General features: G+C 40.8%; 1 protein-coding gene across 1 annotated transcript in view; it reads left to right on the top strand.

Annotated features, from left to right (window-relative positions):
• CPLX1 (complexin 1) overlaps positions 1 to 26,619 on the top strand; it is a 105,660-nt gene that overhangs the window by 45,585 nt on the left and 33,456 nt on the right. Inside the window, exon 3 of the mRNA XM_040091075.2 lies at positions 19,977 to 20,152. Coding sequence (XP_039947009.1) covers positions 19,977 to 20,152 — 176 coding nt within the window. The remainder of the gene's footprint in view (positions 1 to 19,976; positions 20,153 to 26,619) is intronic.

The raw sequence follows: 26,619 nt of genomic DNA on the forward strand, positions 1-26,619 counted from the left end.
GCCGCCTTGCATTCCTTGAGATCCTGAACTCAGCCATAGTGTGTCCCCTACAGCCCCAGCTGCTTCCAACCATCACCTCTTTAATGAGCCCCTCTGCACTGGTGAGCACCAGGCCCAGGAATGCCTCCCCTCTGGCTGGCTTGTCTGACACCTGGGACAGGAATTTGTTCTCTACCTACTCTAGAAGTCTCCTGTGTTTTTTGCAGCCAGCTGAGCTGCTTTCCCAGCAGAGGTCCAGGTGGTTGAAATCTCCCATCAGGATGAAAGCTTGCAAGTATGATGCTCCCTATTTCTGAAGCAAGAAGGCATTGTTGGGGTGCTCCCCTTGATCAGGTGGGCTATAGTGGATCCCAGTCTTCAGGTAAGCCCTGGAAAGATTTGCAAAGGGATATTTGGGATTACAATGTGAGGATGGAGTGAGAGGAATGAAATGGGAATTCTTCCTTTTTTTTGTGACTGAAGGCAAAATATCAACCAGTCTGTATAAATTTTTGAATAACAGCAGAAATTATTAGCCTGGCAGGAGACTCTTTACCTGCTCTGAGGGGAAAACAAAACAAACAAAAAAACCCCAACAAAAACAAACAAAAAAAACCCCAAAAAACCAAACAAACAAAACCAACCAACCAAACAAACAAAAGAAGGAAAAAAAAAAAAAAAAAAAAAAAAAAAAAAAGACAAGAAGATGATTTTGGGTGCCAGACTTTCATGGCAAGTATTTCTGCATCCATATATCTCAGCTACACTGTGGAGCAGCATTTAGCACAACAGTATGATCACAGGCAAACATCACACACATGCACAAAATTAGAAACTGGAATGTAAGGAAATGTCAAAATAAAATCCTGAATAAAAAAATCCTGAATATATATTTTTCCCTCTTTAGGGAACAGCCCACTAACTGTAAATGCTGGCTTGAAGAGAGTTTGTATTAGATAAATAGCTCCACAAAATTTGCAATTCAAATCGGAAGTACTCCTGTCAGTGTTTGACAAAGCATAACCAGTGGGGTGCCCTGTAATTCTGTCACTGAGCAGATGGGGAGATGAAGGGTTCTTGCGTGTTGTATTCCATATAGACAGGACACTATACATCACAGATGAGCCCTCACAGCTTAAGTTTGACAAGTGCTGATGGAAAATTACTTATGTGGTAGAATGCAGCCTATTGAAATCGTAGGCTTACATTATGGCTTTTTTTTTTTTTAATAGAATTGTTTACAAACTTCCGGACTTTGCAGGATTAAAGAACATACATCTATGTTTTTGCAAAAGAATGAAGTTGTAATGAATAATAAACAACTTTTTTTCTGTTCAATTATAAAATTTCTTTTTATGGATGAATAAAATGGTGATGGGCTTGGCATGATCTCCTTATCCTGCTAAAAAATATGATGGCCTTCTTACCTTCATTTTAATTCCTGTTGTGACCTTCAGTTTTACATTGAAGTACAGTGTTAGTCTACATATTGAATTCCAAAAACCTGAAGTGTTCTTGGGTATCTTGTTGATCTAGTTATTTCAAAGCTTCCTGTTTGATAAAAGCATGTTCCACAAGTAACAGAAACTGTTAAGTCTCAAGGCAAAACAACATTATGATAGAGATGGCTCTATTTGGTTGTGGGGATGCTATCTTCCAGATAATTTTCCTGGGTGACTAGGTGTCATGGGTTAGAACAGTTTGGTTTTTTAGTTATAGAAGAATGTAGAATAATTCTCCAGGTCAGGACCTGGGAATTGCTTTAGCAGAGATGGGGACCTATCAGAGAGTTAGTTGGAATATTGGCATCTGTTCTGACCACTGAAATTGTTTGCTGCGACTTTGGGAAGTACCATATAAAACCCCGTGAATTTCCTGTAGGTGGGTCCTTTTTCTTCTTTCCTTTTGCCAGAGAGAGACAGGTAACATCAAGTTGGGCCTGCTGCTCCCGCCTTTTGGGGAATGGGAGCTGGCCTGAGGCCTGGCCGGATTCCATCAGCTCCTGGGTGAAGGGGGGGGGGGCGGGGAGCAGAGGTTGCTGCTTTACAACAACTACTTTCTCTAAACTTCCCTGGAGCAGGGAGAGATCTCTGCCAGGCCTCTGATAAGAGCTATGGGCACCATTTGGGCCGAAGCCACCCTGGTTTACATAGAGGGGTGGGCTGAGAAGGCATTTATGATCCTGCTTGGATTTTTTTGATTCCAGACTGCCCGAGTGCTGCAATCTCTGATGTTTCTGTGTGAGTTTCTTCCTCCTTCACCAGTGCAGCCTTGAACATCTAACACCATGAGCTACAGAGAGAGAGACAAAGACTCCGAGCAGATTTAACTCTTTCTTAGCAACATGAAGCTTCCAGAGCTTAGCCCTTCTCTGAGAGAGTAAGAAAGGACAGAGTGAACATAAAGAACAACAGGATGAATTCAGTACAGCAAGAGTGAAAAGACTATTGGGACAGAGAGTTGAAGAGTTGGTTGTTCCATTCTTACTTGAGCCATGGAAATGAACTCTATATTTAGGTCATTCCTTTAAATCATGGTAAAGAGATGCATTTGGGGAGAGGATTGTTTTAATTTGTGTGTGGATTCGAGCAAAAGTGTTTGTGATGAACTAAGTAATATCGTATAAGATGCTTGAACAGAGGCAAAGATAAGAAGCTCTCTGCGCCAGTGAAGAAGTGAGAAGATATCTCTTGTACCTTGAGATGAAGAATCCTTTGCTTTGGAATTATTCATCTTTAAAAGGTGACACCCCAGTATGCAAAAGTCTAAGACCCACAACCCATAAGCAGCTTGGGAAACTGTTCCTGGGAGGGTCACAAAGGCAGGTTTCTCTGGGCAGTTGTTTTTGTGACAGTTTAAAACCCACAAGAGAACTGTTCTAGGTTGGCAGTGGGATCCGTGACTCTAGAAAATACTCTTCCCCTAAAGAATTGATGAAAGACTATTGTCAGATAGTGAAACTGACTGAAAATGACAAGTTTTGTCTCTTTATGTTGTTTTATAAGAAAGTGAACAGTTTGTAAGGGGAGGGAAGAGTGTTTTTGAAGTTCCATTCAGTTTTAGGTTTTTTCCCAACTTTCTGTTTTTCTATTCTTTTAGTGTATGTTAATCAAACTATTTATTAATTTTAAAGTTGAGCCTGCTTTGGTTTTCTCCTAGTCTCTCTCCCACAAAAAAAGTAAGTACCAAGACCAAAATTTAGTGAACGTAAAACCACTACACTAGGTTGCTTGTGCACTTAAATTACTGGAAGAAATAAGTATCCAAATGCTTAATTTGAATGTCTGTAACCAAAGAGCTGATGACCTTGAACAGTGTGCTTATCTTTTTAAAGTCATAAGCCAATATGTAACATGCCCCACATGCTAAAGGATAATATTCTCTTCAGTCTATCCCTATTTTTCGCTTTCACTTACAATTATTTGACTATTACATGGTTGAGACCTCATTTGTCTACTTAGTCAGACACAAATGCAGTTCATATATGTGAAGTAGGAATATTTTCCCATCTGGGAAAGAAATGGAAGTAAGGATTTTACTTACTGAAGGATCTCTGTGGTAGAACAGACTTGGTATGTCAAAGCGTTCTGATGGTAACAGCCCTTTTGAAACTTCCAAACACCAAAATATTTATCCATGTCATGTAGCAACGTTGTAAAATATACACACAAATACCCGCAGACTGCTTTCACTTTAGGAAATAAATGGCAACAAAAAAATTTCACATTTTGCTAGAACACTGGGAAATATGATTTGCCCCAGCTTCCATAAATTGTAACAGAATTTGCAACCTTTCCTCCCCCTTCCCCCTTTCCCCTCCCCCTTTCATTTTTTTTTTCTTAAGAACTAACACAAAGGCTTTAATTCCCATTCATTCTCCCATTCCCAGCTCAGTACTTAAACCTAATAAGCTATGGATACAATTCCCAATTTTATGTTAAGTCTAATGTAGGCTCGACATCATGCATGGCTGGAACAGCAGTCCAGGAGGATCAAAGCACATGTCATTTGAACTCCACATGTTATTGCTGCTGATGGCTGCTTGTGGCTGCTCGTAGTGAAGACTATAAGAATAGAGGAAGTTTAGGATACTGTTTCCCCAAATATTTTCCCAGTTTCCAGCCATACTGGGCCAGGAGTTCTTTAGACAGGAAGCAGTTTCTTTATTTAGCAGCCCTCTTTTTTTCTTCTGGACCTTCTCTGTTCTCCTCTCCATACCATGAATTTATTTGATTTGCAACGTCCTGTGGCAAGGAGTTTCACCAGCCAGTTATTTGCTTTAAGAACAACCACATTCTTCTGTTTCTTCAGAGTTCTCCTCAGACTCTTTGAAACTGTTTGAAACTTGCTTTGCTTAGCTCCTGTGTGGGTTTATTGTTTAAAGAGACAGTGAGAAGTCATTCCTTCTCCCAATTCCTTAGAATTCCCAATTTTGAGGAGCTCAAGCAAGGTGTCTGTTTCCCTGACTGGAAAATTCAGTTTCTTGTAGCCAAGGTGACACAAACCTGTCATTCTTGATGACCTGCTTTTATGGCATCTCACTTACCTTGACAATCTGCACAGACCCTTTGCATAGTGCAAAAGGAGTTTAAATTACATATTTATGTGAATGTGCACCTATTCCTGACAGTGCTAGCTATCTGCATACACACCCCACAAAATCCAGTGTTTTTATCTTAGATTACTCCTTCAGACTATTGCTGTTAGTGAATTAATAAACTTTATTCCACTGCTGTAACATCTTTGAAAGGTCTTCTTTGATTAGGATGCATTTTTTAAATTTTATGTAAAATATGTTCACTTCCTGTAGCTGAGGATATATTACCTTTAAATATTTTAATTAATTTTTCCCCAAAGCATAGAGTGAATGGTAAGGCTTTTTACAGAAAAAAAAAATGGGTGGCTTTTCAGTATTGCAGGCAATCTGTATGCAAAAATGAGGTTGAATCCTATTGCAGTTTTGATCGCAGGTGGATTGAGAATAACAGTAACAATCTTGGAGTAACAGTAGCAATAACAGGACCAATCTTGGAGCTGCAGAATTTTCTATTCAGGGTAAGCTATTGCCAAAGTCTCATGATATCTTCCAGTTAGTCCATTCTTAAGTCTGAATTACACTATTTCTGATTCCATTTTGCAAGTAATGACATATTAAATCATATTTACATTCAATATAGTCCATATAGGATATACTGTGAAAAAAATGGAAAAAGATAATCGTCATCTTTCCTCTAGGTTAGAGACCCTGCTGTGATGCTTCCATGACACAGTTAAGCTGCTTGACAAACCACTGAGTACTGCACATTTGTAAAACACTTGGTTTGGTAGTAATTCAGATGTGAATCTATGAATACAAAGGACCAATATGCCTGAATATCTGTTTACCACAAGGAAAAATCTGCAGCTTTTTAGCATGTTATGGGAAGCAATCAGTTTATACCCCAAATGAATATGGTTGTCCTTTCTTCATGGCTCAGAGGGATTCTGCTGCACCAACCTTAAAATGCTTAGAGAAGAGCAGGATATAATCCCTCTTGATTGTGCTGGATTTGATGTTTAGAACTATGTATGATACTTCCTGCCCTACCCATACCACAGTGCAGTGTAAGTTTTTGAGCATGGCTGTCCCCTCAGAGGCTCTTTGAAACCCTGACCTTTCTGTTGCTCAGATAAGGCAACAGATGTGGCTGAGGCTTGTAAAGAGAGCCTTGTGGAGGACTGCTTTTTCTGCTCTTGTGTACCTTCCATTAAGGAAACAAGAGGAACAGACTGTGTCTGGAGGACAGGCTTAGTAGACTTACAACAACAGCTATTTCCCAAAGGAAAAAGAAGTGCTTGCTTGAGCTACAGCAGCCTAAGCAGCCCTGACCATTATTTGCTTCCTTTGGAGCAAAGGAGAAGGTGATATTCATACAAGTAGTGAATGCAAGGCGGATGCAGCTGTGTTGTTTACACAGTAAGCTTTCTCCGTGTAAATCTAGATGAATTCAAGGAGTCAGAGGAACAGTCTCACACAACTCTTCCCTTGTCCTTTTCAGATAGGCATACCCTTCCCGCCCCCACCCCCCCCCCCCCGCTTTAGTACTGTATTGTTACCTTTTCGTTTGTGTAATATTTCTGAGTTGAGGTTAATATAGAGGTCTAAGCTCTTGAAATCTTGTAATATTTCTTGAAGTTGAGGTTAATATAGCATTCCAAGCTCTTGAAATCTTGTTTTTGTTATCTTTTATCCCTAAATAAGGATGCAAAATATCAAATTAGACAACAGTTTAAAGTCTTTCATAGAAAAGTTTTCAAAAACCACTTTCTTCTGGTTCGAAAGTGTTTCATGCCCTTCAATTTTTGACTCTCCTAAAGTAAAAAGTACAGAAATTACATCAATTATTTTTCTTGCTCCATTATCTCCTGATCCCTTGAGCTTTTCTGAGTAATTCTATAGACTAAGGTAACTCCATCCTATACTGAAAAGTGCATATATCAATAGGAGGCATGGCCTATATATTAAAAAGGGTGAAAGAAAGAACTACTGATGGAAGACTGAAAATAGAACTAGCACATCTTGTTCAATCAAGGCTACAAGGTGACTTACAAGAAGTCTTTCCTCCCTGAGTGTTCATCAGCACTGTGGGGCTTTTGTCTCCTGAAGCAAATTACTATAAAATTCTACAAGGAAATTTACCTACCTTCCTTTAGAAACATTTGTACTGACATCTGCATATTTAGAATGGATTGTGCAGTTCCCACAGTGATGAAGACTGAACAATACACCAGGATATGAAAGAGGTACCAGGAGCAAAGCTGAAGTGCAGACTTCAGTTATGTTAGATAGCTGGAGTGACCTTAGACTTGTCAACAAATGATAAAGCCTGCCTGGGGAACTGTCTCGCAAATCTGATTCTGTCCATGTAAAAAGAAAGGGCAGCCTCTGCTTTGACGGTGGGACCCATAGGGGTTCTTCAGGACCCAGAATCACAAATGTTAGAGTGAAAGAGAAGGCTTACCTACAAGGCAGGAACATGTGCAACGGAAATGATACATGCCTCAGTTTGGGAATAGATGGGGTTTTTTTCTCATTCCAGATATTTTGAGGGAATGGACTTAGTCCTGAGAGATGTTTTTTTCTGGATGTCAGATTGGATTTACTACTCACAGTCCTTGAGGCAGATATTTGTTGAGGTGTTCGAAGGCCTAAGTTGCAAGCTGCAAAATGAGATCCTTGAAAAGCAATTTGCAAGCAATGAGAAAAGTGTGAAGTCACCTTCATAGAGGGGAAGATAATGATGTGGATTTCAGAGTTGTGTTAATCAACACTAAAGGCTAAACCCGAGTGTGCTGCAAATGAAAAGAGATTATAGCAACAGGGCAAATATGGGAGCTGTGTTTCCTGAGTGCAAAGGCATAGGGATTCACATTCTGACATTTTTAGATATGTGCTTGTTGGGGGTTAAGTTTAGTTTTGTTTTTTTTCTTTCCCTATAGAGTTTTTCCCCCCCATAAGTTGCTAAGAGACTAAATACTGATGCTTAAAGGTTGCTTGACCCACACAAAAGAAGTGGCAGGGCAGTAGATCACTTAGTTTGGGGGGGAGGGAAAGGCTCGGGGGCTCCAGGAGCTGAGGGTGCCTTCTTCCTGCTCTCGGCATTGGAGAAGACGGTTGGGTGACTGCTGTCTGTGTGAGGAGTCCACTGTTCATGGAGGGTCTGGTCCTGGGAATTCTATCATCTGCTGGAGCACTCAGGAATTCGGAGCTCCTCACCTGCCCTGCTGGATTTTGGGTCAGCCCGGGTCCAGCCACCGCGGCTTCTCCAGCACTGCTCACTTCACCTGCCGGGACACCCCCCTGCCTGCCGGGACAACCCACCCTTTCCAGCCATCAGCCCCAGAGCTTCCACTGTTTCGGTTTGGTGCTCTTGGGGTCCCAAGAGATCAGACTGCCCGGGACTTGTGAGACAAAGCCCCTCGGGGTTCTTGGTTCTGTTTATTATTATTAATGCTGCAGTTGTTGTTGTTTGTTTGTCCTGTTACATTTACTAGTAAAGGACTGTTATTCCTTTCCCCATAGCTCTGCCTGAAAAGCCTCTTTAATCTTCTAAATTACAATAACTTGGATGGAAGGGATTGGAATTCCACATTGATACCTGTCTTTTCAAACCAAGACAATGCTTTTGAAGGCAATTGATTTATGGAGGTTTATGCAGATCAAAGGTTTCATACTGAATCTGCATTTTGCCAGGACAAAGATTTTCAGATTTTCAGGTGAGAGACAACCACCACAGAATAATCAAACAATGACAGCTCTGAAAAGAACCTCACACGTCTTACCTAATTATCACACTTGAGGCATGAACAACAGAACAACAGTTCAGCAGACCTTTTCCATTAGTTATTTCTCTTGCTTTATTTTTATCCTCTAGTTTTAAAACTATTTTCAATTTTGCATTTCTTCTTGTATCAATTTTGGCATCTCAGATCTCTTGAAAGCTTTGAACTTACAAGGGACTAAGTACTCTAGCAGTGCTTCTTCTCCTATATTTTGGGTACTTTTTATTCAATTTTGCAGCTTTTTGAAAATAGTCCACTAAATGTCATTGACAAAGAATCCTCAATGATATCACATGATGTCAAATCTGTTAACAAGCCTGTGGTGGTTACAACACAAGTGATTTGAGAAATCACATCTCTGAAGTGCTTTTTTTTTTTTTTTTTTTTTTTTTTTTTTTTTTTTTTTAAAAAAAAAAAATTAGGGGAAAGTAATGGCTTTTTGATTGTTTCTGTTCTTAAAGTCCTGGAGGCACACTTAGGCGTTTAGTCTCTCATTTTTTCTTCCAGATAGATTGGTCTGTTTCATTAGTGCTTCATCCTAGATGGAACTCCTGCATAGAACTGAAATAAACCAAGCTGCAGAGAAAGGAGAGAGAGAGCTACTCTGGCTAGTAGATACAATGCTTGTGTGCGTGTGAGTGTGTCTGTTATGTTTCTCTCTGTGGGTGTATGAAGAAACCACTGAGAACAATCCAAGTTTCAAGAGTTCTTCCTGGGCATGATGTGTCTGCAATCACTGGTATTGCTTCACTCCAGTACTTCCTCATGAAAACCCTGCCTCCTCCGCCTACAGCCTTCCTACTGTCCCTCAGGCTTCAGAAAACATGACAGGTCACTGACAGAAATTATGGTAGCACTTCTTCAAAGAAAGCTTGATTCCATTCAATAAGATGGGACGTACAAGCTCCTAACTTGAGTTAAAGTGGATTCCAAAGAACGTTTTTCTCTGGTATAGTGTTATCCCTCTGAGATCACTGTAGCTACCAAGAAGCACCACAGCACCAGTGTATTGCTATGCTTCTTTTACCAAGCATCCACATTTCTTGAAGTGTATTAAGAAATAAGTGAAGGTGAAGTAATTATTTTTAAGGAGTTTTACCTTTCTTGGCCTTTCTTCAGTGCCCTTATGCAGTGTTGTTTCTTCCTGCCAATATAAGAGTCTATTTCAAGGAGACATGACTTAGAAAATCTGCAGGGGGTCAGGGGACACAGTTTACAATCTCCCACCCAAGTCCCTGAGGAAGCAACTGAGGCAGCCATAATACCTTGCTAAGGTGTCTGGCCATCTGGTTTATTTTGTATTATTTAGTTTGTTTGTTTTTGTGGTTTCGTGTTGGTTTTGTTTTTAATTAAAAAAAAGTTTTTTTGCTCTTAGTACTACTTGACAAATTAATCTATATTTGGTGCTAACATACTATTTTAAGGTATCTGGTAAGAAATCACAGGATAATTGTTGGAAGGGATCTCTAAAAGGTAATCTAGTCTTCATCCTCCTCCACCCCTGCCCCACTTATAACATGAGCAATCTGGAACTTGGAAGTCCATATAGGAGCAACGTTTCATGCCCCTCCACGGCAGCAGAGATAGGGGACTTGCTTTCCAATAAAGAGAGAAGTCATGTTCTTCTGAATTCCTCAGTCTCACGGCTGTCTTTAGATAGGTTTGTGCTGGCTGCCAGCTGAGAAACATTCTATGTATATGTACTAGATGTGTCACCAAATTTACTGTTGTATGATGTTGTTCCAGTCTCTGTTAGCCTTTTTTAAAGGAACAGGAAGATTCTAGTCAACAGGATGATCTTACAGACTGATGTTTCTGGGCTTTTTGAATAGACTCGTCATCCTTGTCAGTCAGAAACCGCGGAGAAGACCATCATTTTCCAAGGCAGCAGAGAAGGTCTGGTATCTGTCTCCATGATGAAATTAGGAAATCTGTTAGAGTAGCAGAGATTTACACAGTTGGCAATTTTTTTTTTTTTTTTTTAACTTTTATTTAGCTCTTTGTTCTGTGCTGAAGTGAATAATTTCTCTGAAACAGGAAAGCAGGACTGGAACAATCATAAATCACAGGCAAATAAATATTGTGGCAAGCAGATCTGCTTTAAAGTTCTCTTTTTTTTTTCTGCTGGAACTACGAGCTGCATGTGACTAATGCCAGAATGCTGCAGTGCAGGTGGGCTCCTGTGAATAAGATGTGTCGGGGGCTTACCCCAACATTGAGGTGGTTTCAGGGTCCTTTGCTCCCCTGCACAGCTCCGAGCCGAGCCGAAGGAAGAGACGGAGTTCTCAGGTTTAGATTTTTCAAGGTTGCATACTTCGTTTATTGTTTCTTATCTTACAATTTTCTCGGAGTCCGACAAGATGCTCGCAGCTGCATGGATTCCTCACGTCTCCCCCCGAGCTGGGCTGTCCTTATCTTTTATACTAATTACTACGTATTTCTTATTTACTATTTTTTACTAATGTCTATCACTATTACTAAAAAGGTCATCTTTACTTTGACCCAATCCTCACTAACTACTTTGTGCCACGTCAATGCAGCAATGGAGTGAGGGAAGAAGAAGGAGAAGGAGAAGGAGACAACGCCCCAGATTCTCCATCTTGTCCCCATTCACTTCAATGCTAGAAACTTAAAACTATTATTTTCTCATTCTGTGATAAGCTAAACTACTATTTCTCACATTCTTGTGGCATGTAAACCTTTTCTCAGTGTAGGAAGTTTTTCCCATGGACAGAAATCAAAGCCAGTGTCTCTCTGAGCTCTGGGCTGGGGTCTCAGACCCCCCTGCCCAGGTCCCTGACCCTCCAGGGCAACCAAAGGAATGCCCTGGACTCCAACAAAGATGCTTACGTTCATTTCTACATCTACATTTCTACAGTAGATATCAGGTGGGCAGGTCCAGAGGAGAATTCTCCTCCTAAAGTAGGTGCTTCCACTTGGCCTGAAGAATCTCATCCCAAGATCTGTGACTAGCTGGGGTAGACCTCCACAGACTAGAAAGGGAACCTGATTATTTACAGCTACATCTTAGCTGGGTCATAGTTTTCAGGATGACAAGACAAGCATTTCCAGGGATTATTGATTGAAACTGGAAGAGAAGCCATTGCATTTATGTGATGCAGGGAGCTGTTCCTGCTTTATGGTTGTGGGGTTGCATGGAGTGTTCCCCTGAAAAAGGGACTGCACCCTTCCAGGTGTAGATCTGGCTCAAAATTGCCTGAATCCAGAGGCTTTACAATGCAAACAATGAAGATCAACAAAATTCCTAGGAAGGAGAAATGGGAGTACCTCCCAAAGAAGAGTGCAGCAGCTCTGGAACAGAGGCAGTAACAGAAACTTACATTATCTTAATTGGTGTAACTCTTCTTAATTTTAAGATGTCTCTTAATCCATTACCAAGTAATAAAAGGCATAAAGATAAAACTTCAAAAGAACAGTGCATGGATTGCTATTTTCTTGTAGTGCATCTGGAAATGTATTTACACAATGTGCCTGAAAGCAAGGCAGAGTGCCTTTAACTAGGGTTACACATGCTTTGCAGAGCAAGTAGAAGACTGTGACCCTTCAGGTATCTTGGGGTGGTAATGGTACCTCCAAAATCAGAGTCAGATTTGCACTCTTCAGCTGGCAGCCCGGTCTGGTACCCCAGAATCATTCCCCATTATGTCTGCATCATTTTCATTTCTCTTCCTGTGCAAGCTGCCTGTAGCCGGTGGGGGCAGAGTGGTTGAATGTTCTCTTAGTGCAGGGTGCTGAAGACTGATGATTTCTTTTGTTTCCAGCTTCTTGCTGCCTTCTAGCAGGATTTAACTGGCAGGAGGTAGATAAAAGGACTCTCAGGAACCTGCCTGCTGTGTGTGTTGGTCTCAGGAACAAAGATACCTCATCCAGGCCCCTCTTTGCACAGCTGTGAATCTTGAAGACTCACAACCTAGTGCTCTTCTGCAGTGGACACAGGCATCATTGTGGAGTGGGGAAGGGAGAGTGCTCCTTCACAGTACCTGTTCATTAAAATATCTGTGTGAATTACGTGTGAGCGAAAGCCTGAGTTCTATCTGTGGAGGGATCTGAGCCAGCAGTGCAATAAGCTGCATTTGTCTGATGGGGTGCCCCCAGGCCAAGGCACATTTTTGAGTCAGGCTGACCCAGTCACATTAACACTGACCTTTGCATGTGCATCATCAGGTGTTTCCGTGTATGACAAGTTTGTAATTATGGGTATGCTACTTAAACATATATCCACGGTGAAGTAATCCCTTGTATAACAAAACTGGAATATAAATTATGTTTTAAAATTCTATTCTTTGATCCAGTTGTCTGTTTTCATCTTCAGCTGGACTTGCTTATGTGAACTCACTACACTTCCAGACAGTGTTTCCAATCAATGCAATTATTACTTTTATGGGTGACTGAAGCAAAAGCATTTCCTAACAGCCTGTGCGTCTCCAAAGGCAGTGGCAGAAGTGCTTCACCACGGTTTCAGTTGCAGGATGATGCAGTCAGATGAAAATGAAACCCGTGCAGAATGTGAAATGGGTTTACATATGGAGCTGAAACTAGGTTTTTTTTCTTCTGCAAAGCCTTACCCTGCCCAGGCCAGAGGTAGCTGATAACATTCCTGCAGCTTCTGTCTTTGCACATTTGTGTTGCATATTTGTGTCAATCACCTCATCGTGTACCACCATCTTGTAGTTCTCAGCGTGAAATGGTGTCATCTTGTGATATTTGTAGTTATTTGGCATACACTCATGTATCAGAAAATAACTGCTTATGCTGCCTTGTAAGCTTCATGAAAGGTCACAGAGCAGAAAGAGAATGAATGAGTCCATCAGAGAATATTAGGAGAATATATTTCAACTAGGAAGGGGTTTTTGTTTTGTTTTGTTTTTTAGGTGTTTTTCTGCAGAGGAGAAGTTTTGCAAGCTAATGAATGAACTGTAGTGAATATCTCACTCCTCAGAGATATTAACTATACTAAATTGAAAGTGCATGGCACAGTACAAGATAAGAAGAATGCTAACTCCGATGCATACAAATTGGATACAACTGACAGGCCATCAAGAGTGTTTGATATCTTTAAGAAACTGATTATAAAATGCAGTTCCTGCTTCAACCTGGAAAAACACCTATAGGATCATTTTCTATAACATATATATATTAGCCTAGTGGTGGTTTCTAGTTTTTTATGAAATGGAGACTGTGGTAGGCAATTAAAAAAACCTCAAAAACAAATGACAAGCGAAGTGCTACATCCTGCTATTGGGTCAATGCAACCCCATGTGCTGTTAGAGAGAATTTTCTCAGCTTATTCTCTGAAGAGAAACAGTTTTTTCTGGCAATACAGTTTGTCTGGGTTGGATACAGAGGGAGAGAGAAAGACTGAAGTGAAATACCAGAGATAGAGGAAGTTGAGTCTGGGGAAGGGAGAAGACTGAAGCAAAGGTCCCCAGTAGCAGACCATTTGTAGTAGTGTTAATTTATAAACAAAGTTAACTGAAGCTTTGCATGCTCCTTTAATACTCCTTCCTCTCACCCATTTGTGCTCTGCCACAACATGACTTGCACAGGATCCATGACCCATAGCTTATCACTTAATATGTCTAAATGAACCTCATGGAATACTTCCAGTATCTTTCCCATGATATCACAGAAAAGTTAATGCTGAAGAAGATAGACTTCTCACTGACCTGGAAATAAACATCAATTCAAAGATTGTCCCAGGAAGCACAAATGGGTACAAATGCATCCTGTCTCAGTTGTGTAAGATTTGTGATGAGTGGATCAGGAAAAGTAAGCAGAGAGAGATATTAATGTCTATTCTGAGCTTTGAATTTTGTTGAGAATTTCTTTGTTTAATAAAATGTTAATAATCCTTATCAGAGATCCTCACATTACCAAAAAGACCAGAAAATAGCATTCTCCAAGATAATAGGATTTCTCAAATGAGTTCCTCAACTGAACTTGGTATCAGTTCTTTGTTTACAAAAGGGATCACTAATCCATTTCAGTAGGTGTATTGTACTAACTTATAAACATGATTTTTTCTTTCCTGGAAGTACCACTTTTGAATGTAACACAATATCTTCCTGAAGGGCTATTTCACTTTTATCAAAACTGTAGTCAGAGGAAGTCAGATGTTTTGGTTGTTTTTTCAGGCTTAACCTTTGTATCACAGCCTTGATGATCTTCACTGATATCAATAAAACGTACTTAGTTCTGCTTCTGAAGTGATTCTGCAAAAATGAGTGACCCATTCCTGCTCTGGAACAGTACTCTGTGATTAGTTCCTTATGTTTGGATGATGTAATAAAGAGACATGCTGTGATTTAGAGACTATGGAGACTATGAGGAATCTGTTGTCCTGTCTGTTCGATCTGAATATGGCTCAGCCACAAATAGTGCTTCCAAAACAAACAAACAACAACAAACACACACAAACAAAACAAACAACCTAATAAAAAAAAAAACAACAAAAAACAGAACAAAAAAAAAAAAAACCCAACCCAAGCAAACAAAACAAAACAAAAATCACCAAAAACCCACCCCCCAAAAAAACCCAACAAAACTACCTGTAAAATTTCCTCAGTGCATGCCTGTTTCAGGTAAATCTCTTGCTGTTTCCTCTGAAACCTGTGGTTGAGAGGGAGAACTAGTGCACCATTCTCATAAGCATAGACACCTGCACTCATTTTGGAAGACAACTTTGGGATTTACTTGTCTACAACATGAAATGAGATTTGTGCAAAGGAAAAGCTTTCAATTTCATGTAATTATCTTACCTGAAACAATGGTGTGTGCAAATTTCCTTCATTCTTTAATTAATTAAGAAGGCCTAAGATGTTCATATTTCTCTGTAAGACATCCTTAGTAATCCTAATCCTGTAACTTTCCCAGCACACAGCTTCGCCTGCCATATTTAGGACATTTTTTTTATCAAGCAGCAAATTCAAGAGTGCTATTGCAAGTTGATTTGTGAGTTTGCATTTTCTGTGTGAAAGCTGGATTGATGTCAGTCAGCTGTTGAGGGTTTAGCTCATGGTTGGTTGTGCTTCTGTAACAGAGGTCTGGCAGTTAAGAATTTACTTTTTTTCAGATACAGGATACATTTGGGCATATACTCCTCACCATTTTACTTGCAAAATTAACTTCAATCACAGTGAGATGTAATTCAGAACACTTAATTCTCTTCTCTTCTCTTCTCTTCTCTTCTCTTCTCTTCTCTTCTCTTCTCTTCTCTTCTCTTCTCTTCTCTTCTCTTCTCTTCTCTTCTCTTCTCTTCTCTTCTCTTCTCTTCTCTTCTCTTCTCTTCTCTTCTCTTCTCTTCTCTTCTCTTCTCTTCTCTTCTCTTCTCCCCTCCCCTCCCCTCCCCTCCCCTCCCATCCCCTCCCCTCCCCTCCCCTCCCCTCCCCTCCCCTCCCCTCCTCTTCTCCAGGCTAAGCAGTCCCTGCTCTCTCTAGCTCTTCTTGTATCAAAGATTCTTGAGTATCCTAAATATATTCATGGCTGCCTCACTTCTTTGCTGTCTCACTCCAGTATCTCCATCTCTCTTTTGTATCTTGAAGCCCAGAATTCAGCACATCACTGCAAATTTGGTCACAGCGGGACTGAGTAGATGGGAAGGATCCTTAGCCTCTTGACAACAGGGCTCCTAATGCAGCCCAGAAGACTGTTAGCCTTCTCTGCTGCAAGGACACATTGTGAGCACATGGTCAACTTGTTGTCCACTGCAATCCCAGAGCTTTTACTGTAAAACTGCTATCCAGACAGATTATCTGCTTTTCTGCTATTTTACTGGGGAATGTCTCCCACATGTACCATATTACTCTTCTTCAGGTGCATAATGACAATTTAACCCAGCAAAACTCACACAAATGCGTATGTCACGTTTTAACCCCAGCAGCCAAGCACCATGCAGCTGCTCACTCATCCCTCACCAGCTAGAAAACTTATGAGTTTGAGATAAAGGTGGTTTAACAGGGAAAGCAAAAGCCATATATGCAAGCAATGCAAGGAATTAATTCACTGCAACCCATGGGCACGTTGGTGTTTTGCTTTTCCAGGACAGCAGGGCCCCCTCATGCCTCATGGTGACTTGGGAAGACAAATGACATCACTCAAATATTTCCTACTTCCTCCTCCATGCACTCAGCTTTAAATACTCTTTGGAATATCCCTTTGGTCTGTTTGGGTCACCTGTCCTGGCTATGTCTGCTCCCAATTTTTCATTCACCCCCAGCTTTCTCACTGGTGTGGCAGTACAAAAAGCAGAAAAGGCCTTGTCTCTTTGTAAGCCGTGCTCAGCAGAAGGAAAAATGTGTCTATCATCACTGTTTCCAGCACGACTCCAAAATGCAACCCATAAGTAGTTCTCTGTGAAGAAAATTAGCCCTACCTTGGCCAAAACCAGCACATCATATCTGAGTGCACTCGTATTTGTCTTAACACCTGATTGTTTAGCTATGTAGCCTATATGGATTAAGGGAATTATTATTACTTTGAAATGACTGCCATGCCACTTGTTTTCACACCACTTCTGTGATGTTTTTCCATATAGAAGTTTTTATCTTTTGAGGGCGGGGCTGTTTGCGCCAGAAAGGTGACAGATGGCACATGTTGACCTGGAGCTTTAGACAATTCTGTTTCCTTTCTGTAGCCTTTTCTAAAGATGTTAGAAATAATGTTGATTGAAACTCTTTACTGGTTAGTGAATGGTTTGGCAGTCTCTGACTTCTCTTTGTGTCGAGGTATATGTCATTATTGCGGTGTAAAAGACAAAATAAAGACAAATACCCTCAGGTTTATTATATTAACAGATTCAGTAAATGTGTCCTTCCGCTGTTTCCCTGGAAGCTTCAAAAGTGATCTTAAAGACAGCAACTGCTCTTTTCTTCTGCATGTGCTCATAACTGAGTCACCTCAGTTGCACATAGATGAATTCTCTGGAATCATTGCTGCTGAACTGCTAAAACCAGAAGCTGTTATCCAGGGGATAAAGTCTACAGTTTAGGATGAAAAACAAAGGAGATGGAAAAAAAGCTTCTCTAAAAGTAACACAAGAGTCCTTAGTTAAAATGTAGTGTAAAATTTTGGTTCTCGTACATAATACATTTCCTTCCAATTAGTTAAGCGTGATATCACAGTGTAGCATTTTGAACACTTAGAAGGTGACTTTGAAATCAGAGGTGAATTAGAAGAATCTATGAGAATCCTGAAACTACATTCTTGTTCTTCTAAGTGTGCTGTATGCTGAATGGCTGCAGAACAAAATGTCTTATATATTTAAAAGCTTGGTCGCATCTAAGAAATAGGAGAAAGTTATGCAATTTCACTTCCTATGTGATGAGCTAAGCTGACATTATAGCTTAATGATAGCTTAAAAGTAGTGCTTAGAGGGGAAAAAAAAAATCTCTTTCTGCTGCTGAATTCTGTTTCCTAAGTAACTGGAGTATTATGCTGCCTGCGTAGCTCTAACTGGAGAGAAGCTAAAAAGAGATAAACTTGATAGATTATTGAGCCCAAATTAGTTTGATCATCAGCAGAGAGAACTTTTGAGGGGGACCCAGAAATTAAAGGTGTTAGTGAGATTTGTTATCACTGATGTTTGCTCAATAAGGCTGCTTAGAGAGATTCCTGCAGTAGGGATGTATGACAGAACTAGGCTGTATTTTCTTTTTGCTTGCTGTGAAATTCTAGCTTACTTGCAATTTCAGTTAGTCTTCCTTGCACTACAGGAAAGAAATCACCAGATGGTCTGGGTAAATTTTCCATCAATATGCAAGAGTTTCTGTACTACTCTGATCCTGCAATGAAGGATGCAAAATGGTAGTAGAGGAAGGCTGACTGTAGACAGGGACCATGAATATTCCAGGTGGGGTTTCTCTGGGGTCTCTACATATCTTTTTGTTTTAGACCACAGATTTCCTAACAATGGAAGTGTCAAGATGTTTGTGGTTAGGCAGCTGAATAGACACCGTCACGTTTACTGTTGTTATTTCCCACATGGCAAAAAACCCCAAAAAACAACCCAGTGTATTACAACCAGATCTTGTAAGAAATAAAATTACGAGTTTCCCCATGCTTTTCTGTGTGAGTTTTGAATGGGGCATTTATCTGTCACATTTTGGGGGATTGGAAGTTTGTTTTCTATTCAGAGTTGCTTTCAGCCAAGGGTTCTGGGAAAATATGTAACCTGGAAAAGAAATGTGGAGAGAAAAGGAATCTGCTTACCTCTTTACAAATTCCCTGGTGGTTATTAGAAGCAATAGTTGATCTGATAAGTGCCAGCACTATGGCAATTCAGGAGGAATCATTCTGACAGGTCGCAGATGTTTCTTCCCTTAAGGATCAAAGTTTCACAATCAGTATCCCAAGAACTGACGTGGAAAGCAAGGCAGACTTGGCAGGTCTTTGATAGTGTCTCCTTCCAGCCCAAGCCTTTTTAAAATCAGAAATCTTAGCTTTATGCAAAACAAGAGATGTTGAATATGTATACTTGTGACTATGTGTAAGAACAAGGCTGCCTCAAATTAATTCAGTTAAATCTCAGCCAGCAATGAGCCAATGTGGAGGTGTCCTGACTCAGCATCTAAGGTCCTACAGTGTTTTTCCGGTTCTAAGGAACCTCTTTTAATAAAAGATGCAGAGTGTTTTCCTGCTTCAGGCAAGGTCCAACACTGCTTCCAAAGGTATGTGTCTTCTCTTCATCCATCCATCCAGCAGGATCCAGCTTGGTCCCGCTGCTGCCCTCCAGAGCCCTAATGATGATGTATCACAGTACCTGCTCTTCCCCTTTCCTCAGCAACTGTTTTTCTCCCTGGCTGGATGATTGACAGTCATTTGCTAATAAAGATGTCTCTGAAATACAGGATAAGTGGATTTATGCAGAACTTTGGGGATAAAGGGGCATGCAAGAAACCTTCTCCTCATTTGGGTGGTTGTGCAAGGGTTTTGCACTTCAACAAAAAAACTGCCTCAGGAACACGTAGGGACTGAAAATTTGGGAACAATGTGTATTCAGCAGTGGAACAAGACAAAGTCACAGACAAGACCTACCTAGGTACTAAGCATTACAGGCAGTGGTGTCCAAGAACTGATAAGAGACGTGCAGAGATGCTGCTTCTTTCTGATCCACAGTAGGAGCCTCGGATTCATCAACTCCAACTGTTTGCTAATGCCATGTGGTCCTACCTGTCGTGGGATGTGTAATTTCTGACAACAATTAAGACTGTGGTTACTCATCCCTGCAAAATTTCAAATTCCTTTCCCAGCCCTGATGTCATTTTGTTCTGGATGTATTACCTGCCTATTACATTAAACGCCCTTCAAAATCAATCTTCAGTCCCTTGGCTGAGCTGATAAAGTGAAAACATCGTGTGGATAGCTGCTTGTCCTTTTCAGGACTGCAAACAAACCATTCTGCCATCATGCAAATATACAAATATAGTCTCATCCTTTTGCTGCTGGGCTTCTCCCGTCAGTGCCAGGCAACTTACCCAACCAAGTTAAAAGCTTTGCCCACCTCCTGCCTGGGGGGAGAGTGTGCTGCCTCCTCAGTGAAAGGAGAAACCTTTCCAGATACAGAGGGAATGACAGATGGCCCTGAGCATGGGGAAGGAGAGAGCTGGGGGTATTCACTACATTCTTACAGGGCTGATTTTCTCTTGTGCTTTGTCTAGGGGCTACCAAAGACATGGGAAAGATGCTGGGTGGGGATGAGGAGAAAGACCCAGATGCTGCTAAGAAAGAAGAGGAACGACAGGAAGCCCTTCGGCAACAAGAGGAAGAGAGGAAAGCCAAATATGCCAAGATGGAGGCTGAAAGAGAAGTTATGAGACAAGGGATTCGAGACAAGGTAGGTAACTGACTTTCAACCCACACTGGTCAACTTGTAATACCCAGTGAAGAACACCTCTTTTCAGCTGATTTGTGACTAGTTTCCTAGGCACCTGGATAGAACCAGGTAACTACTCTGCCACACAGAACTTTCTAATTTTGTGCACTCTTCCTCAAGCCCTGTTCCTGTTTAAACACACCTCCCACAAAGCAAAGCTCTGCAAAGTTGAAATAGAGAGTGAAGGTGAGGGGAGAAATCCTTCTATTTTTCTCATCACCTATTAAATACTTGTGTTATATTAAGTGTTAGAGGCTTCCTTGTCCCTTTGAGGATGCTTTCCAAGCTTGCATTTGTGGTTTGTAATAAGAGTCATAATTCAGTGTGTTTCTGAGAGATATGTTGTAGTTATCTTTTGTATTGATTCCAAAGCTTTATTTTGTTGACCAGTGATATGGGGTAAATCTACTCTACTGTTAATATTTAGGCTTCTACCACTTACATGGGTTTCATCCGAGAGAAAGAAATGTGATCAATGACTGGACTAGGGATTTCTGATTTTCATCATATACCAAAGAAAATAACTGTGAACATAATGAGAAAGCCTTGCTCAGTATAAGAGATGTTCTCCCATGCAGTTCCTACCTCTGTGCTCTAAGAACATGTCTTGGAACAAACATAAACAAAACGCTATCTGCATTGTGCCAGGTTTCTGACCCAGTACTTCTGATTCATGATGGAAGCATGAAAAAAGGTAAATTTCTCTGGTGGCACAGTGCAGCTTGCAAAGAGTTACTGAGAATTGTTCTGAAAATAAAGAAATTTGGGATTATGCTTCGAAGAAAAGAAAGGACTTAGGAATTTTCTACCTTTGACCCTGCCAGAGAAAAGTATCCATATGATCATTTAAAAGAGAGTACTGGCTGACAGAAATGCAGAACCTTTAGCTGGTCAAAAAATATTGTTTTATAATCATAGAATCATAGAATTATCAAGTTTGGGTTGGAAGGATTTGAAGATCATCTAGTTCCAATCCCTCTGTCATGGGCAGGGACATTTTTCACTACATCAGGCTGCTTCAGAGCCCCATCCAACCTGGTCTTTAACACTTCCAGGGACAGGGCAGCCACAGCTTCTCTGGGCAACCTGTTCCAGGGCTTCACCACATCTGAGAAAATAGTTTCTTCCCAATATCTAATCTAAACCAAATCCTCTTCCACCACATGCCTTTATGAAACATTCCTCTCCCTCCTTTATATAAGACCCCTTAAGGTATGGAAGTTTGCAGTGAAGACTTTCTGGAGCCTTCTCTTCTCCAGGCTGAACAGCCTCAGCAATAATGTACTTAATATATATCTAGAGAATCTAGTAAATTAATATAAGCATATCAAAGTGTGCATAATATGTTTAATGTATGTTTATAGATAGAACTGTTTCTAAGCAATGACAAAAGTCATGAGAGAAAAAAAAAGAGTGGTAAATTTCTGTGTTGCAGGCAAATGAGCTAATGCCTGGTTTTAACTGGTGACGGTCTCTTTTGGACCACTGAATTTTTCCCAGTTGTAGATAGGGAACAGTTGTAGATTGGGATTTTCTTGCTGTTGGGAAAGCTGCTGTAAAAACATTTAAAAAGTCTGAGATGTCCTCTATTATAATTCTAAGGTGATCTCATTAATGAGTAGGATGCATACAGCCTGAGCTACAGATAAAGGGTATTTCCCTATGATACTGGCAACTGTCTGGACTTTGCTGAGCTGGCTGAATGCTGAGTGGCAAAATGTCCTAGAAGTCCTTGAGTAATTTGGCAAGGTGCTGGGTCTGCAGAAAAAGAGAACAAGAATACTTGGAGGAACATTATGTGACCTCAGCCAGGGCTCTGGACTGGTGTGGTGGAGTACCTTTGAGATTAGCATCAGGAAGTCCTGCTTTGGGCAGGGCATCTGGATTGTGAGCTCATTTTCCTGTAGTTTTCTTTTTCCTGGGAGTAATCCTAGAAAGCATGAATTTGAAAGATGGCGTCTTCTACAAAATCAGAGAAGACGGATAAAGCTGTAGAAAGGAACTGTATCCCTTCCCTTCCCTTCCCTTCCCTTCCCTTCCCTTCCCTTCCCTTCCCTTCCCTTCCCTTCCCTTCCCTTCCCTTCCCTTCCCTTCCCTTCCCTTCCCTTCCCTTCCCTTCCCTTCCCTTCCCTTCCCCTTCCCTTCCCTTCCTTCCCTTCCCTTCCCTTCCCTTCCCTTCCCTTCCCTTCCCTTCCCTTCCCTTCCCTTCCCTTCCCTTCCCTTCCCTTCCCTTCCCTTCCCGCCCCTTCCCTTCCCTTCCCTTCCCTTCCCGCCCCTTCCCTTCCCTTCCCGCCCCTTCCCTTCCCGCCCCTTCCCTTCCCGCCCCTTCCCACCCCGCCCCTTCCCGCCCCTTCCCACCCCGCCCCTTCCCTTCCCGCCCCTTCCCACCCCTTCCCTTCCCGCCCCTTCCCTTCCTGCCCCTTCCTGCCCCTTCCCTTCCCGCCCCTTCCCTTCCCGCCCTTTCCCGCCCCTTCCCCACCCTGCCCTGCCCTGCCAGCCCCTTCCCACCCCTTCCCGCCCCTTCCCGCCCCTTCCTTATTGTGCCATTTAATGCTCTCAGTGATTAGGCAGTAAGGTTCTCTGCAGTATTTGGGATTGTCCAAAAAATCATGGAAGAGTTTGAGTTGGAAGGCACCTTGAGGATCATCAAGCCCCTCCCTCTTGTGGTCAGAGGCACCTGCCACTAGACCAGGTTGCTCAAAGCCCTATCTAACCTGACATTGAACACTGCCTGGGATGGGGCATCCACAGCTTCTCTGGAAAATCCGTGTCAGTGCCTTGCCACCCTCACAGTACAGAATTTCTACCTGTCCTGTAATATATACCTGCCCTCTTTCCATTTAAAGCCATTCCCCTGTGTCCTATCATTCCAAGGCCTTGTATATATCCCTTTCCAGCCTTCTTGTAACCCCCTTTCAGCATAGGAAGGATGCTCTAAATATCGCTAAAGCCTTTTTTCCAGGCTGAAGAACCCCAGCCATCCCAGCCTGCCTTCATAGGAGAGGCTCTTTAGCCCTTATTTCTCCTCTTTGTGACTCTCCTTTGGAGTCACTTCAGCAGGTTCATGTCTTTCTCATGTTGGAGGTCCCAGAGCTGGACACAGCATTCTGTGTCCCAGGAAAACCATGAAAACTGTTCAGTTTCCTGTGGATATTTAAGACGTGTCATTTCCTGGTCTTCCATGTCTCAAGATAGATGATACTGGATTTTACTTTTTTTAGGAATGTAGGAACATTTGGGTTGCTGGCAAAAGGAACAGCCCTAAGTTAATGTCTTTAGTTTTTCCAGTGAGAAAATGTTCTCCTAATGAACCCTCTTTTTTTTTTTTTTTTTTTTTTTTTTTTTTTTTTTTTTTTTTTTTTTTTTTTTTAAATCTGATTGCTGAACTTAGTTTTAGCACTAAATCAATCAGACAAAAAGGCAATCAGGATTTATAGCTGCAGTCCTAGATTTTAATGTCAGATAATCAAGACGCAACATCATATAATTATTTAATTTTAATATTTCATTAGCATATTTCCTTATGTAACTGGTGCATAGCTACTGAAATGCTGGTTTAGGGCAGGAAAAATGGCAGAATGTGAATTGTGTCTGTTCTTCAGCAATTATCAGAGCTTTGAAACGAAACTCCCAGCTCAGGAGTGCAAACTTAAGTTTGATAAAACTTTGAAACTTTGTTGATATAAAATAACTTCACACTGTTAGCTAAACTCTTTGATGATTTGCTGAATTTCAGTCTTGTATAACTTCAGATGCAGATATTGACAAGGGCTTTAAAAATTCCTGTACAAAAGATTGAAATTTCACTGCCTGAAAATGTAATTTTGATAATGTAGGTTTGCCTCGTGAGCAAGACATATACAATACATCTGTCACTGGAGACTATTGGCAACTGAAGAAAAGTGTGGAAGTTGTATTATTTACATGCCAAATACGAAAGATCTCAAAGAAAATATTTTCCTCAGCAGTGAATCATGTTCCATAATTCCAAAGATAAAAATCTTACTATTAACGTGAAGATTCTGTCTGATCTCTTCTCTTTTGAAACATTGATATTAAGCCAGTGATGTAAATTTTTATCCAGCCCTTCTGATCTAGTGAAGATGAGTCTACCATTCAATATTGGGGCCTTAAAATAGATTTTCATATCTATATCTATATCTATATCTATATCTATATCTATATCTATATCTATATCTATATTTATATCTATATCTATATCTATAGATATCAGGATGGAGATGTATCATTAACAGGAATCTTCTGCTTCTACAGTGGATTTTTATAATTCAGGATAAAAAGCAAAATAAAAAAATATCCTGCTTAGTTTAGTTCAGTGCAGATTCTCTTTGTGGTATGGACAAAAATATTTACAACTGGGTCACAGGTCCTCTGGCTTTGAGGAGGCAAATACTTGTCTGTGACACTCCCAGTGTGATACTTTGCAAGGCAGGGATTATACTGTCCCTTCCATGAAGTGAAATGGATGAGTAGGATGAGTGGGAACAGTCGTAACAGCACCAACAGTGAAAACTGGTAACAATTACACTCTTTGCAGCATTAAGTCACGGGCTTTCCTGGAAGAAGAACATTGCAAGGACAACATTCTTTGGTGTTCTGCCCACATTTGATACACTGGTTATTGAGGACAGGCTCAATAGGAAGTCCAGGCAGATTTGGAAGAAATAAACACATTTGCACTTGTGATTCAAGAGCATTATAACCCTGCAGATCATTTTCATATTGGTGTTCAGAGGCTTCCAAGGGGATATAGTGATTTGACCTGGACTAGACTTCTGACCTTCTGCCAGAACTCTTACCCCCAACCAGTTGTATGCAAGGATATTCTGTCTGGCCTGTGTCACCTCTGAGTCAGATTCTGGAGTTTCTGTTATCAGGTTTTTTCCATAGCTTTTAGTACATATTTTTACAATCAAACTTGTTTCTAAACTGCAGCCCTTTGCAATTTTACTAAATAACCCACTTTCTAGCACTTACTACCTTTGGAAATACCAGACAAAATTTAATCTTCTCGTTTGTATCTCCAAAAGCATCCCCTTGTCTGTAAGGCAGTGACTGTTTTTTGTGAAAGAGTGAACTAACTGGCCTACTCCAGTAAGAGGAAATAAAATCACAAATTGAAAAAATCGATAAATTTATCTGAGTATGCTCAAGTTTAGCAGTCTCTCTTGCAAATTGCGAGAGAAGTGGTGCCTTCTCAGATGTGCTTTTCAGCACAGAACAGGGATTGATGTTCCTGCCAAGGACCTCTAAGTCTGTTATTAAACAGAGTCATCTTCAGGGGGATTTTAGAGAATCCGTTCCTACCTAAACAGAGAAGTTTCATCTTCATATTTCCTTAGATTTCCCCATATCTTGGTCTTAGTGAATCCAACCAGGTAGATCTATAGAATTCCATAGGTGGTCTGAATGAAAATGTTCAGGGCCTTATCTCTTGGCATTAAACTAACAGGACTTCCCTTATGGGAAAAACTGCATGCATTCCTGCCTGTGCTGTAGCTGTAGGCCATTTTTAGCAAACCATTGGAGCTCGGAAGAAAATTGGCATAGTTTTCATCTGCTTCCATAATAGTTAGAGGTTCAATTATCCAGCTCAACCCAGCAGGTGCTGACTACCCCACTAGCACATTTGGGGCTCCAAGCTCTTGTAACTTGATTTCAGTGTTTTGCGCTAGTCCAAGTCTGCACCAGTAGATGTCACTTTGGATACTTGCTAACAAAATCCCACTGGGTGATGCTTTTGAATTACTGAAATGTCTCTTGAAATGCAGCCTATTTTACTGTTACTCACTGACTAGAGTGTCCTGTACAGTGATTCAGCTGAAATCCTCACTTAAACAACTTTTGTCTTGTTGGCTGACAAAACCCGTGCGTATTGCTGACGTGGTACTGAGAAGTTTAGTCACTCAGAACTGGGTGCAAAATAAACCCAAACATATGACATACAGTTATAAGTGCTGTGATTTAACTGGGAAGAGTATCTGAAAGGTGTCTCAAACCTTCCTGGGCGTGATCTATTGAAACTCCAAGCATTTGGCTCATGTACTTAGAGAGACACCATATGTGTACCTCAAATGGTCATTTAGAAGTTCTTTTCCAGTACCAGTGCAACTCCGCATTCACCTCTGAAATACCATTTAGCTCTGTTTCTGGTTTTTTGATGCCTCTTTGTGATTGTGGACGTGGCTGAATCTTACTCACATTGGCCAGTAAGACCTAGAAGCACTTCCCAGAGAAAGGGCTTTTTCCCAAGAGATCTCCAAAATCTAATTCTTAAATGCTTATTAGTTACTTTAATTATTTCTAGTCTAAATATGTAAATTTTATAGATTAAATAATGTATAATACTGAGTGTATTAAATAGTAATTATTAATTTAATTAATAACGTGGTTAATATTAAATTTTA

This window comes from Hirundo rustica, chromosome Z (genome assembly GCF_015227805.2).
Source record: "Hirundo rustica isolate bHirRus1 chromosome Z, bHirRus1.pri.v3, whole genome shotgun sequence".
NCBI classification, from domain to species: Eukaryota; Metazoa; Chordata; class Aves; order Passeriformes; family Hirundinidae; genus Hirundo; species Hirundo rustica.